The sequence below is a fragment of the Chanos chanos genome, chromosome 6 (assembly GCF_902362185.1).
Source record: "Chanos chanos chromosome 6, fChaCha1.1, whole genome shotgun sequence".
NCBI classification, from domain to species: domain Eukaryota; kingdom Metazoa; phylum Chordata; class Actinopteri; order Gonorynchiformes; family Chanidae; genus Chanos; species Chanos chanos.
In genome coordinates, this window is record NC_044500.1 from 16,984,414 (window position 1) to 16,999,557 (window position 15,144).

The 15,144-nt window shown below is 44.2% G+C and overlaps 1 protein-coding gene across 1 annotated transcript in view; it reads left to right on the forward strand.

Moving 5' to 3' along the window:
* myo18ab (myosin XVIIIA b) overlaps positions 1–15,144 on the forward strand; it is an 85,550-nt gene that overhangs the window by 46,641 nt on the left and 23,765 nt on the right. Inside the window, exons 11-22 of the mRNA XM_030776907.1 lie at positions 982–993; positions 2,048–2,221; positions 2,448–2,538; positions 2,676–2,868; positions 3,470–3,556; positions 5,306–5,447; positions 5,586–5,745; positions 6,179–6,365; positions 7,155–7,392; positions 7,829–7,938; positions 8,820–8,885; positions 12,071–12,199. Coding sequence (XP_030632767.1) covers positions 982–993; positions 2,048–2,221; positions 2,448–2,538; positions 2,676–2,868; positions 3,470–3,556; positions 5,306–5,447; positions 5,586–5,745; positions 6,179–6,365; positions 7,155–7,392; positions 7,829–7,938; positions 8,820–8,885; positions 12,071–12,199 — 1,589 coding nt within the window. The remainder of the gene's footprint in view (positions 1–981; positions 994–2,047; positions 2,222–2,447; positions 2,539–2,675; positions 2,869–3,469; positions 3,557–5,305; positions 5,448–5,585; positions 5,746–6,178; positions 6,366–7,154; positions 7,393–7,828; positions 7,939–8,819; positions 8,886–12,070; positions 12,200–15,144) is intronic.

Consider the following 15,144-nt stretch of genomic DNA (forward strand, 5'->3'; position numbering starts at 1 on the left):
GAATCATTCGACCCCAGACCGCTCCATGTGCGCGATGTCTCTCTGTGTGTTTCATGTGGGTGTTTGCGTGAGTGAGTCTGTTTGGTCCCGTTATTTATTTATTTCATTTTTTTGGGTCCCTTTTTCACAGCGTCACTTCTTTGGTCGGACACAGAGAACTTGACGGACGCACGCTGTCTCCGTTCTGTTCCGTGTTATTTATTTATTAATTTTTTTCATTATCAGGGTCAACCATTCCCGTGATGCTCTGTTCTCTCCTCTTTCTAAGATGTGTAAACAAGACTCTCTCTCTCTCTGTACTCCAGAGACTGCAATTAAAGTTCCCTCTAGAGTTTCAAGAGAAGGAAAAACTCAGACAGCAGTAGAGTTCTAACATTACTCACTGGACAAACATCGGTTAGACATCCCATTAAAATAACCCCTTTTTTGTAAGATAAACAACATGGACCACAGCAACAACCGAATTAGCACAGATATCTTTGTTTCCCATCACTTGACTGCTGCAGACTGTTTTCCCCCCACAGCAGGGGGCAGTATTGGATTTTTTTTCTGTAAACATACAAAACGCTGTGCTTTGATATCAGCATTCATCTGGATGTTACAGAGGACAGGTTCAAGAAGGGCTCAGATGTGACAGACAGAGAGAATGTGATAAGAAGAGAGGACAGCAAGTGTGTGTGTGTGCGTGTGTGTGTGTACGTGTGTGGTGGCATGGAGAAAATACACACACACACAAGTGCGCACATAGAGTGACACACACACACACACACAACACACAAACACAAAAGCTCTTCACTCTATTTCCCGACATAATATGCTTCTCCCCTCCCCATCAATAAGTGTGATCTCTTACCATAGGAGTGGATGAGCAAGGCGTTGCCTGTGTGTGTATGTGTGTTCTGCACAAATTAATGAAATTGATAATTGTTTGTGTTCTAACCACTTTTTTCTACTTGCATGTTGCATGCTGGTCCATTTCAGAGGCTGATGAAGGTAAAGGAAAAAAAAAAAAACACCACCACCAACAACAACAACAGCCTAACACAATAAGCATAATTACATTTAACTCTTTGTTTCTGTGGGATGTTGTCTAAAATGCCTTTATCGTTATTGCCAGGCTCCGTCATTTGCATTTTTATTGTTTTCCATTCTTCTTTTTCTCCTCAGTTGGGCACTCTGTCTGGTTTTTGTTTGTTTTTTGTTTTCTTTTTTTCTGTCTCTGTAACCATGTCTGTGTTTGTGCTGAAACTAAGATAAAAAAAACTGGGTGGCTTATGCCTCTGTCGTCTCTCTAAGCCCACCCTCTGATGTCTTCCTCTTCCTTCAACTTCTCTGTTTTGTGTCTGCAGTGCTTTTGTGTGGTTAAGACGCAAACAAACATGAAAGATTGCTCATTTTTCACTTGTTTACTTTCAGATTTCATTGTTGCTGGTTTTTTTCCATTTTTCTCTCTCTCTCTCTCTAGTTTTTCTTTATGCTATCACCAGAGGGAATGTTACTGTGTCTGTGTGTGAACTCTTTTGGGCAATCTCACGTTTGTTTTACTCTCTGTGTGTGTGTGTGTGTGTGTGTGTGTGTGTGTGTGTTCATTTTGATGAAAGGCCAGTGCCCACCCCATCAGGCCTTCATACTTTTGCCTTTAAGAACACCACTTTTGTAAACAAACACATTTCTCTAAAGTTCCACCATTCATCTTAAGTTTGCACCATCTCATGAATATTTTACCACTACAGTGTAATGCCACTTAACCTATAGATTGTCTCGGTTAATTGCGCACCATTTTAGATGTTATAGAGCTCATTGAAAGATTCTGCACTCCCAGTGGTATTAGGAGTACTTTTCAATCCCCAAATATATCATAGCATATGTTATGCTGTATCCCTAATATGCACCTACAGTTGAAGTAATTCAGAAATAATAATCACACTCTTTAACAGCTGGTATTGAAACCTGCTCTCACTCCTGTGGCTTTGTAGTTTTCTCCTCTCTGAGTTTTGAGACTTAATCTCAACATGACTGTGGCCCTAACACAGCATTTGTTTCTCAGCTGGCCGTAAGCAGTTTGCGCGTCACGAATGGGCCCAGAAAGCTGCTTACCTTCTGGGCTGCACTTTGGAAGAGCTCTCCTCCTCTATCTTCAAGCACCAGCCCAAAGGAACCCTGCAGAGATCCACCTCCTTCCGCCAGGGTCCCGACGACCTGGCCGCCGGGGAAAACTCAGGTACCCCAACACCCCCGATCCCCACCGATACCTCACAGCATCCTTTCTCAAATGTAAAAGAAAACGACTAAATCGCTGTGTAACGACCTGTCTGTCACACAAAGAGCCCAGTGCAGACACACTCAAAGTGACCTTGACTTAGGCAGAAATGAATAAGTGAGAGACAGATGTTGGGATGTTAATGGTCTCTGAGCTGATGGTAGTGTGAATGTGTTTTGATTGGCAGGTCCTAAGATCACTGCTCTGGAGTGTCTGGAGGCCATGGCTGCTGGCCTCTATTCCGAACTTTTCACATTGGTCATCTCCCTCGTCAATCGGTCAGCGTTTGCGTCTAAATCTAATTTCCCTTGAAATCACGAGCACCTACAGTTTATAAGCCCCTCAGTTTTTTGGGTTTTTTTTTTCAAACTGATGATATTGATATTGAATGTGTTTGTGTGTTTTGTGGTCACAGGGCTTTGAAATCCAGTCAGCACTCTCTGTGTTCTCTGCTTATCGTGGACACGCCTGGTTTTCAGAACCCACGGCTGGCTAAGCGTGAACGCGGTGCCACTTTTGAGGAGCTGTGCCATAACTATGCCCAGGAGAGACTACAGACGCTCTTCCATGAACGCACGTTTGTGCAGGAGCTAGAGCGTTACAAGGAGGTACACACACACACACACACTTGCACAATCATGCACGCACGCATGCTTAAGTGAGAGGATGGAGAATAGCAAACATGGTGTACTTTTTCTCTCTATTTCCTGAAGTCTTAACCAAATCAAACCTGTCGGGAAAATCAAATATATGTAATCATTTTAGTGTTATAGTGATGACATTAGCAAAAGATTGTGTTTTATTAATGTGTCTAATGTGTTTGTATTGTGATAATCAAATGTTTATTTCATTCTGAAAAACTCTGACCTTGTGACTGAATTCTCTGTCAGTCACAGATGATTCAACATGTATGTCTAATGAAGAGAGAGAGAATGCATGGTGAAGAGATTTTGTAAGGAAACCAGAGAGCATACTTTAAATTGGCTCATCCACTCTTCAAAAAATGAACAATTTTCATGATTGGAATGTTCTGGAGACCAAATTCTCGAGCTCTTCACAAAACAGAGAATCGCAGAGTCATATCGGTCAGCAGAGTAATTCATGAATGAACCAACACTAATTTGTTTTTTAGAAAAGAAACCTATGATCTGAAAAATCATTAAGTTCTAATAATTGTAGATGACTAATAAGCCCTCTGTCCCCATTTAGGAAAACATAGAGCTTGCTTTAGATGACATAGAGCCCAGTACATCCTTGTCTGTAGCAGCTATAGACCAAGCGTCAACTCAAGCACTGGTAAGGAACTTTCTCAGTCTTGTCCACATGCTTTACAGGGGTTCACTCTAACCCTGAGTCACACAGAACACTCTTTGAGAAGAATATGTGAATTTCACAGAGAACAACTCACACTGTACACAACAACTTAGACTGTGAGTCTGAAAATTTTTATTTTGAAATATGTGGTCTTTAAATTATCAACGCAACGCATGTGTTACTTCTGTTTCTCTCTTCTCTCCAACAATAAAAATTCAGCATTCCCTCCAAAAAAAAACCTCTTTGACTTTAGAGCTCTTGTAGAGCAATTCATTCCTAACAAAAAAGAAAATGTTTGATTATCGTTTTATCCAGTTCTTTTCTGTTCTGTTTGTTCACGGTTCAGGATATTTGATATGAGGATTCCTCCTGCATTAGAAATATTAATTAGACTCAAGTTTGATTTGTGCTCTCTTGTTCAGTGGAGAGCTCTTCTTTTGTCGGGATGTGACACTCTGAGTGAAAATCATCCAATTTATTTAGTAATGAGAAGACTTGGTGTGGCACAATCACTCATTGAAAATGCGCTATGATGTTTATTAGGTGAAGAGCGTGGCAGCTTTCGTAATTAGACACACGTTGCTATGTACGGAAAGCGTCACGCTGTTGTGGTGTTCTGTGGAAATGGATTGAGAAGTCTTTGAGTTCTGAAGTTTGTTAGTTTGTTGATATTCTCTGAGGATTTGCTAAGCTTTGCGACATTTATTAAAGCTTTGAAGTGGTTGTTTGTTTCAAGTCATTGAGACAACACAAACCCATATGCAAGGATTGTTCAGATTTCAGAATAACAAACAATAATGACAGAATCATTGAAAGGGGTTTGTAGCGAACAGTTTAATGCAAGGTGTAGAACAACACGCTAATATTAGGTTTCAATATAGTTATGATATGTAATGTTCCAAAATGACCACGGTAATCTACCATAGCCAATGCAATTTTTTTTATGGAACCCCCTCCCCAGTACCCTCTCCCCTTTCCTCTATCCAAAACTACAGTGATTAAGCAGCTCCAGCGTGCCATAAGATGAAAGGAGAAGAGCATGGAGAAAGGGTGGCAGGGCATTAGAAGCCTTAATTGCTTAAGTGGACAGTTGGAGTGTGAGGTTTAGACAGCGCTTCACTGCCCTGAAGCACTATTTTAAATACAGGGTCTTTAATGAGACAGCTGAGGGTAATAGCTCATCCTTTTTTTTTTTTTTTCGCCCTTGTTATTTCTTAAAACATTATAATTGCTTGTGCGAAATGACTTTTTGCGCTTATTATCGAAATGTGAAATTAAATTGAGAGTTAGCCTGGCGCGTGCACATATTTAAGTGGGGACTATAAGAAAACCGCGACCAAAACAAGCTCTTTGAAGCAATCCAAGGGAGCAAGTCTTTTATTATGGCAACAGAATTGCTCGGCTGGTGGTATTTGAACATTTGAAGAGTGAGTCTAACACTTTGAGCGGAGAAAGTCACAGACGTAGAGAATATGGGCCACGGAGCGAGTGCGGAGAAAAATGACATTGGCCCCTGTCTGAAGTGGACTGTGGGCTTCGGATGGGTGAGACGTCTGAGCTTACGTTAGTCATTGTCTTTGTGCTCTGGTGCCTTTGTGTCAGAGCCTATGTATAGTTACAGTGCCTCTGTTTTGGCTCTCACACAAGTATATCTGCGTGTGTGTATGTCTGCGTGTGTGTCTGTGCGTGCGTGTGCGTGTGTGTGTGTGTGGGTGGGTGGGGGGGTGTCAGGTTCGGACCCTGGCACGGACCGATGAGGCGCGGGGGCTGTTATGGCTGATGGAGGAGGAGGCGCTGCAGCCTTGTGGTTCAGAGGACACACTGCTGGAGAGGCTTTTCAGCTACTACGGCCCTGCAGAGGGAGAGAGCAAAGGTGACGCGCACTCAACATCCCACTTACAGAGCCCACCCAAAACTAAAACCACAGAATGGACCGGAGTTCAACAACATGTATAAATCCATGGCACATCTTTAACCTTAACCATGAACAATGTCCCACTTCCCCACTCAGGTCAGACCCTACTGCTGAAGAGTGAGAAACCTCATCATTTCCTGTTGGGCCATAGTCATGGCACAGACTGGGTGGAGTATGACACTCAGGGCTGGCTGAGCCATGCCAAGCAGAACCCTGCCTCGCAGAACGCAGCCACACTCCTGCAGGACTCCCAGAAGTAAGATCTTCATTGTATTGATTAGAAGTAGTTTATAATAGGACCACATGTAAAGCGACTGAAGCCAGTGTGATTGGAAAAGATTCCTAAGAACCTAAGCACCGGTAAATGCAATGAAAATGAACAAGCTTAGATTTTTTTTTTTTTTTTTTTTTGGGGGGCTGGGGGGGATTTCATGGTAGAGAATACTGCAGGTGTATGAAATGAACCAATGTGCTTCACCTTCAGGGAACTCTGCCAACAAACAAGCAGGGTCTGCCTCTTATTGGTTTGAAGGCCAGTTGAGCGATATCTTGAAAAATTCATTATTCACTACTATTCTATGTCTCTGCCTCTGTGGTGTCTATGCCTCTCTCTTTCTCTCTCTCTGTCTTTCTCCATCTCTCTCACTTATTCTTTTACTCCTCTCTCTCTCTCTCTCTCTCTGCTACAGGAAGAACATCAGTTCATTGTTCATGGGTCGTTCGGGAGGGACCACGGTCTTGTCAGGCTCTATCGCGGGGCTGGAGGGAGGATCCCAGCTGGCTCTTCGCAGGGCCACTAGCATGAGAAAGACCTTCACCACTGGTGTGGCTGCCGTGAAGAAGAAGTCCCTCTGCATCCAGATCAAACTCCAAGTGGTAAATTGGCCTATCATACTGATTAACACCAACCGTCCTCCATTATTACTGTACTTCAGCAGTTTGTGCTCTTACTGAGCTATGAATGACATCGTACAAGTTGCCATGGGGCTGTTCACATTGTGTTTTCATAGCCCAGGACTATATTTAACCCAGGGTAATTGCAGCCCCTGTTCACACTGCCGGTTGTTAATATAGGGTTAACAAATGGCTTAATGTCTCTTTTGTAATTTGATTAGGACAAAATGGGCTTTAAGATGATTACGTGTAAATGGTTAAGATTTAGTTTTCACTTCTTTGAACAATTCTTTGAACCCAAGGTCAACTGCCTGTTGAACAAATGTAAGAAACGGCTCCACAATATGAATTAAAATAAGCTAGCTGGTACAAATAATGTAGTTTCTTGCACTTGGAAAAATACAGAACACCTGGGCAAAAAAGACAAAAGGAAATTGTGAACAATGAGATGGAGACTGAACCATGGACTTGGAAAATGTCTTTTGACACTTAGCATTTCCTGAAGTAGAGGCTAAACCACCATTGCAAGTGTAACACGTCAGTTAGTCCCAGACTAACCCAACAAAACGTAAGTCTGGAAAGTCATGTCCGGAACTTGTCATCAAAAACCACAGGTCATTCTTGTCCCAGTATGTGGAGGGAAATGTTCAGCTGGCAGTTAAACCTTTCTTTGGGTAGAATTTCCCAAACAGTACACTGAAACACGCCTCGTGGTCTCACGCAGTGTATGAAGTGTGTGATGAGAAACACCGTGTTCGCCTGTCTCTGTAGGACGCGCTCATAGACACCGTGAGGCGCTCCAGGGTGCATTTCGTGCACTGCCTGCTGCCCAAGGCGGACGCGCTGAGCAGTGAACTGCGGGTGATGGGAGGCCCGTCTCCGCGCGGCGGGGAATCGGAGGCGCACGGGGAGAGCTGTGACACGGGACTTATGCAGCTGGATGTTGGCCTCCTACGCGCTCAGCTCCGTGGCTCCAAACTTCTGGACGCCCTCCGTATCTACAGGCAAGGTGAGAAGCCCAGCCTGGACATGACCTCCTGCATCGCTGAGTCAGTTGCGGTGTTCCTTGGAGACCGCGAGGCTTGGCTCTTGCATGTGTTCTGATAGAGTATTTGAAAACTGGTGCCTATACTTTGAAATGAATGGTGTTTAAGGGCGTCTGTGACCTTGTTTTGTCAACTGAAAGTCAAAATGAGCAGTGTTAAAGCAGGGGTCTCAAATGCCACAAATAGCAAATTCAGCAAAACCTAAAGTGATTTGTTCCCTGACGTGTGTGTGTGTGTGTGTGTGTGTGTGTGTTTTTGTGTGTGTGTGTGTGTGTGTGTGTGTTTTCCATGTGTGTTTTGACTTCTGCTTACGAACCTTTCCAAATCCTTTCCTTCCACACTCACAAACTGCACTCTGAAAAACCTTTCATCCCCTGGCTGTCCTCACTCTTTCTCAAGGTTACCCTGATCACATGGTTTTCTCTGAGTTCCGTCGGCGCTTTGATGTGCTGGCACCCCACCTGACTAAGAAACACGGACGGAACTACATAGTGACGGATGAAAAGAGGGTGAGTCCCATTGTTTGTGTGTGTGCGTGTGTGTTTGTATGTCCGTGCATTTGTGTATGTCAGTTTATGTTTACGTGTGTGTGTGTGTGTGTGTGTGTGTGCGTGTGTGTGTGTGTGTGTTTACCCATTCCTCCATTAGCTGCTCTGCTGTGTAATTGATTATGACAATGCTCAGGGCACAAAGCTGTTGTGTTGATTAATGGACTGTACAGCACATCTCTCTTCTTTCAAACCCACCGGTGCTACGGTGACAGAGCAATAAACCCCATTTAATCAGTCTGACGACTTCATCAGCTGGATCTTGTAGCCTCCATTAGAAAATGCACCTCAATAGATTAGAGGGAAAAGGAAGAGACGAGTGTATTATATCGAAAACCGGAATGTACTTTCTGCTGCTATTAGCAGAGGTAGTCATTTTCTGTGATGTAGCCATTCAGGGTTTTCTCTCCCCTGAACCTGTTCACCAGCCTGACCTTGTACTCTAACTGAGAGCTCTTAGCGTCCAAGGTTTTCAGGACAAATGCCTCGGCACTCCCAAACTCATGTCAGTGTCCAAATGTTAAGAGCCCATTGGGTCTGTTTTTTTTTCTCTCATCGCTCTGTAGTGTATTCACATGACATCTTGTCAGAGGAAATGACCTCTGAGGTGAGTGTAGCATCAACAACCCCTTTCTGATCCATCTAGGCTCTGTGTTGTTTGTGCCCTGTGATTCCCAAAGGCCGAGTACTTTAGAGAGCGAAAATGGCTCCGTCAGCATCATGTTGTCATGGAGCCTTTCTGTGAGGTCTTGTGGAGAGTGTCCTTGTGCTCTGAAGCATACCGCATGCACTCTCTCTGAGTCCGTCTAAAGCACATCCTTCTGTCTCTGTGTCTGTTTCAGGCCGTGGAGGAGCTTCTGGAGTCTTTGGAGCTGGAGAAGAGTAGCTATCATATGGGCCTTAGCAGGGTATGTATTATCATATTTTTAGCATAAGACACGATATGCAGTCAGCGTCTGAATTTTAACAGAACAGGTTGCCGTTAATCATAAGAGCATCCCTCTAATGTGATGTACGTTTGCTGCAATTCATCGCGTAAGTGGCTTTAGTAATTTATTATGACAAGTGCTTCTAGCTAAGAGGAATTTGCGGAATTTTTCAGTCACTCTATGTTTATGGAGCGATGGTATACAGACACATTATGACTCATGAGAATCGGGTCCAAACAGATGGTACGATTTCCATTTAGATTGCCGAAATGTTTTGATTCCCCTGCGCTGCTCCAGTGGGCACAGGCCGAGGCCTCCCGCTACTGCCTTCACATCTGGCGCGCTATATACTGTGGCACGGGGGCCAGAGGGCCCCCTTGTTCCTCTCCAGGGCAACAGTTTTACCCAGCATTCCATTCCATGGATGGAGGATGGAATGTAGAATAGTCCCTCTGCAGTACACGTTTGCAGGTCTCTTGGAGTGAAAGAGACAATTAGTTTGCTCCCCCTCCCCCCAACAGCCAGAAGCAGGCAGGACTTTTCGACCTGGCCCGGGATGGAGGACCGCTGTGCCCAGTGGCCCCTTTGGCAGAACCTGTAAATTAACGCCGAACAGGCTCTCCCCTCTCCTTTGTGTGTTGTTTTGAGAGTGGAGCGATTGATTTTGCTAGGCTTCAGGTTCTGAAGCTTACCGTTCTGCCTTGGCACAGTCTGATAAACCACAACAAACGTAAGTCAGAAAGCAGCACAACATAATGCTTTCAAATGGAAAACAGCAGCCAGCAAAGGAAGCCAACTAAAGCGATGACAGACAGACTGATAAACCAGTGATTAGCTGGAGGAAAAAAGGGCAGGGGGAAAAAGAAAACTTTGCTGGAGGAAGAATAGCCTGTGATTCCTGTGAATCATAGTGCTGTAAGGTTGTTAAAGTGTGAATGTTCAGGCTGGGAGCTGTTAACTTCTGCTCGCAATTAATCAAATGACATCAACGGAATTTGACTGTCCTTACAATAGTCGTCACGGTAGAACCTTGTCCGGACCACCTGAGGAAAATAACGCAGCACTATAACCACAAATTTCAGCGCTTGCTCGAAAAACAGCAACTGTCGCCAGTGTTGTCATTATCCTGGAAGATATCTACAACTTGGCTTGTTCAGAACCAAACTGCTTTTTTTGGTTGCCTCATTCTATGTGACAATGGTGTTTTTCACTCTGCGTGTGAAATGCTTTCGGTCTCTTGATCGCCATGACGGGGGCAACTTTGTGACCTTATGACTTTGACCAGAACTTTCCACTCGGGTGACCATACTGACCTTCAGCTCGTGTTGGAGGAAGAAAGCAGGGCCCCCCTCCAGCGCCCACACATACGCCTGTTTCGGGTCAGGCCTGCTAATTGGGGGGGCTGTATGCCTCCCACATCGACACAGAGCTCTGACATTACTTAGAGGTTACATCATAAGGTTTGTACGTTGACACTGTAGCTGCACTCCAGTGGACGCAAAAAGAATGCTCCTGCATTGCTTTTGAGATGATGTAATCCTCTATGTACTGTGTGACTGTTCTTTTCAGTGCAGCGCAAGAACCATCGCCTAGATCGCATGCATCTGTATCGCATTATCAAAACATACAGACTGTTTGATTCAAAAGAATATAAAGAAGCCTACGTTGGAGAGAGAGAGAGAGGGAGAGAGAGAGACTGTATATGATATTGAGTCTATTTTATTTTATTTTTTTTACTCCATCTTTACCAACACTGAGAAATGAAACTCAGTTTTTTTTTCATGCGGTTCCCCAGAGCTGAAGAGGTCCCGGTATGATATTACTGCTGCCCACAGGCAGATAAGCGTATGAGTCGCCTGGCCCAAAAGTCCTCTCACACACAGCCCTCGCGTGTCCTTGCAAGAGGCTGTAAATTGCAGAGTTTTTGAGGTCTTAGCTTGGAGAGTGCATGTAATGAATCATGATTTACCCTTACCCATAGTGCATTGGGAATGGCAGTGGAGTGGCAGGGGCCCTCTTAAATCAGATCAATATGGAATCATTCCATAACACTCCATGCTCTTATATGATCTGATGGGGGAGCTTCGAGAGACTGCTGGATAGAATAACTACAACTCTTGTCGTGCTTGGCGAGGGGAAAAAGGCTCTCTCCACCTTTTGATCTGAAGAGGGAAATGATGCGATGGAAGCAGCCAAAGATGAAGGTCCAGTCAAGAGGCGTTTATTGTCGTTCCTACCTCAGATCTGGGCTAATTGGCATCACGGACTCTCAGAACCCCTCTCTCTCCGTTTCCCTTCAAACTCATTTCTTTGGAGTTGTAGGCACAGACTTGGTTGAGTCCTAATTGGCATTCTGGATGTCTTAGCAGACCCGTCTTTAACACTGATCGAATGCTAATGCAATTAGGCCGAATCCACAAAATGTGATGAGCACAAGGCTGAAAATCATGAAGGTCTCATATCTTTTAGAATGGCTCTGATTAGATCAGAAAATGGGTGGGAATTCTTAAAGAGTCCCTGTTAATCCACATCAGTTTGACAGGAAAGCCGTAAAGCAGAAAATTGTGTGGAAACGGAGCATTTGTCGCGGTCGCTGCGGAAACCTCAGGCTCCCAGGTGTCTTTACTGCAGTGGTGGTTTTTTTTTTTTGGGGTTTTTTTTTTGCTACTCATGAAATGAAAAATAAATATCTGGAATAGAACAAATGGATTTTTAAAGTTTAAATTTTGTTAGCATGCTCTGGTTCTCCTGGTTATTTTATTACTGTTTTGTAATGGTGTTAGTATATACGTTTTTGCTGACATTAAGGTTTCTCGGAGGCAGTGTTTTTCAAAATCCAGTCCTGGGTCCTCACTGGAAAGCAGTTTTGCCCTGTACTTATGTTCCTCATTTAACTAATTAAGAGTTTGTCAATTAGCAGACAAGCTGTAGCAGGTGTATTAGTGATGGGTTAGAGTCAAGAATTTCTGTTCAGTGGGTCATCCCAGCTGGATCTGAAAATCACTGATCAAAGGTTATCTCGTCACAGTCTTTTTTTTTTTTTTTTTTTGAAGCGTGTCCAGCCCATATAGCATTGACTCATCGATATCGTCAAACTCAGTCAGTGATTGTTCTGTCAGAAACAATGACTGATGTATCCGCTATCTTGTCTTCTCCTTTTCCAGGTCTTTTTCCGGGCAGGGGTTCTGGCCAAGCTTGAGGAGCAAAGGGACATCCAGACCAGACGTAACATCACACTCTTTCAGGCTGCCTGCAGGGGATACCTGGCCAGACAAGCCTTCAAGAAGAGGAAGGTAAGCTAAAGTCATATGCAGAAGCGCAGTTATTAATTAATGAAGCTCGACTCTGTAATTAAAAGACACAGTATGCTCCTCCGTGCCATTTTCAGATTCTTTTTTTTCTGTGGTTAGAACAAGGGGGTAACTTTGGGTTGAACACTAGGGGGATTGAGGTCTCTACCCATCATGATGATATGATTTTTTTCTTGGGGGGGGCTGTATTAGCTGATTTTGAATATTGGAGGGGTTACAACCCCCCCCCCCTGTAATTTATGCCCATGGGTTAGAGCCTTATCAGACACAGAAAACTAATTTTAAGATCAGACTGTGAAGTACCAAACAAGCGGAGATTTGTATGGTGACAGAGTAGAGAGTTTTTGTGGAGTGCTCTCCATTGTGAGTGTGTCTGCATGCAAGCTGGAGTTAGTCCCACAGACAGTACATCAGAATTTCATCAGAGAGAACCTCTATAAATTCCTCTCCCCATGCCCTCAGCTGGCAGATAGCATTCAATCTGCTCCTCTCCAGGGACACGCCGTCTCCCAAATGTCTACTCAATCACTGCCCTATCGATTACCCTGCCACAGCCTGGCCCGCTCTTTCGCTCACCCTCACACTGGCCATTCATTTCTCCACTCTCTCTTTCCATTTCTCTCTCTCTCTCTCACTTTCTCCTTTTTGCAGTTTTGGTCTTGTTTTTCAAATTGTCTTTCTGTCCTCTGCTCCCTCCACTGCTTTTGTTCACTCTCTCTCTCTCTCTCTCTCTCTCTCTCTCTCTCTCTCTCTGTTGAAATGTTCTGTCACTTCACTGCCCTCTGTCTCTCCTCGCTGTGTAACAGGCTGGGTTTGTGAGGCCCAGCTAGTGTACTAAAATCCTCTCACTGTCCCTCCACGTCTCGTCCCTTCATCACTGCAGCCCCACTCAGTATGTCTCATCTCTGTGAGGAGAGAAGGGCGCCCAGCGTGTGGTAAAATTAGCTGTGTGTCGCACGGGCTTGTTCCCATTGTGTCTGACTGCTCTGTGGACGGTCGTCCCGGAGGCATAACACCCTGCCTGGAAACCTCCGCCTTCACCTCCTGCGCTCAGTCCTAAACGTTGCTCCACCAGCGAAATTTTGCTTTGGCTTTGCTTTTAAAAAGCCTTAGGAATCTGGTTTGACAACGAGGAGTGTACAGTAAGTAACTTGAGTTGGTTTAGGAACTTCAAGCTTTTTTTTTTATTTACTTTGTCAATGGTCTTACATGTACTCCTGGACAATGTTTACTCGTCGAATCTAAGCAGCGTTGTAAAACAGCAGTTCGTAGGTTCTGTTTTTCAAAAGCTTTCAGAACCTCTGCCTTTCCTCTGTACTGTTAGGTAAGCTATAGAATAATTCCACCTCACGACTGAGGAACTAAGAATGATTTTCATTTTTTTTTTTTTAACCTCTTTTCTTTCACTGAATTTAAACAGAAAGGAGAAAGACTAAACATTATCATTTTTTGAATTGAAGACAAGAAACTAGATTATTTTTTCCACTTGAACAGAACATGTTCTTTTGGAGGTCAATATTAACGTGCATGCACATATAAAAGGGTGTATGTGCTCTGGAACGTATTCTGGAGTCATATTCCAGTGGATAAGAGGCTGTTATTTCATGCCGCACAGAGGGTTAGTATTCCCGAAAGCCTGCTATACAGGGCCGTCTTGTGAGGCCATCTGGTTTTCAATTGCATATAACAAAAAGCGTGGTTAGACAGTGAAGTTACTGGTCTGTTATTTTGCCAGTTTTGTTTCACAGAGGTTATGTTAGATATGGTCCAAGGTGACACTTCTCCTTTTGAGAGAGCTCTCCTGTATTTTTTGCTGTGACGTGGCTGGAATTCCGTTCCGACTACCCTTGACTAGATCTCTCAAAGACTGACAGGTGCTACTGCCTTGACTTCCTGTCTTGTTTGTTTGTTTGTTTGTTTGGGGTTTTTTTTGTTGTTTTTTTTTTGTTTTGTTTTTGGAAGCCCAGCTGTGGGAATGCAAAATCAATTTGCTTGTTTCTCTCCCAGATCGATAGCTCGAGGGAGTTGGCTGCACCTTGAAGTCTGCTAGAGACTGAGTCTCCTACAGTAGAGCTCTTGTGATTTCAAAGCCTGTCTCCCAGACCCCGAATACGAGGTGTTTCACCAGGAGGGAAGAGGCAAACGCTGCGCGTCATCCCACGCTTTGAAATGCGCCCTTCTTTTCCCCTCCCCGCGTTCCCTTTGACGCTCATCTAAAACGACTCCGGCACTCGACAGGAAATTACGCATGGCGGCTGATATCGTGTCTAATTAAACGTTGCCTAAAGACAGAGGATTTCACCCTCACCGTCAACAGATGTTCATGATTGGTTTGAGTGAGCGGTGTGTGTGTGAGTGTGTGACTGTGTGAGTGTGTGACTGTGTGAGTGTGTGTGTGTGTCTACATGTGCGTGTGTTTGTACTAGTGCCACCTGCTGCTATGAGTTTGAATTCAAAGCCACGCTAAGCAGCGTGTGCCATATACGTCACTTTGTGGTGGACCATGTATTTGCACGTAACAAACATAAACACTCCCACCGTTCACAGACAGAGCTGTCTCCAGACGGCCATTTTAATTAGGGAGCCTTTCCCTGATTCAGCTCCTTCTTACAAGGTGTTTTGATGACTGTTTCGAAGCTATTTGTCGTAGGCTGAGCGTGGCAGACAGCCACTACTCCATATGTTACACCCAAAATCATCACAGGACGAATCCATTTCCCAGCACACGGTGGCTTTTCATGGCGTGGCTAAATTAGATGCACCACAGAATCGACACAACACACACACACACACATACAAACACACAGACACAGACGCAGTGGTCTTGATGTGATGAAATGTGCCTGTTTAATTGTGTTTGCCATTAATCTGCTTCTATTGGAGATGCCCATGTAGTTGCAGCATTTAATTTGTATAATGGTTTAAAC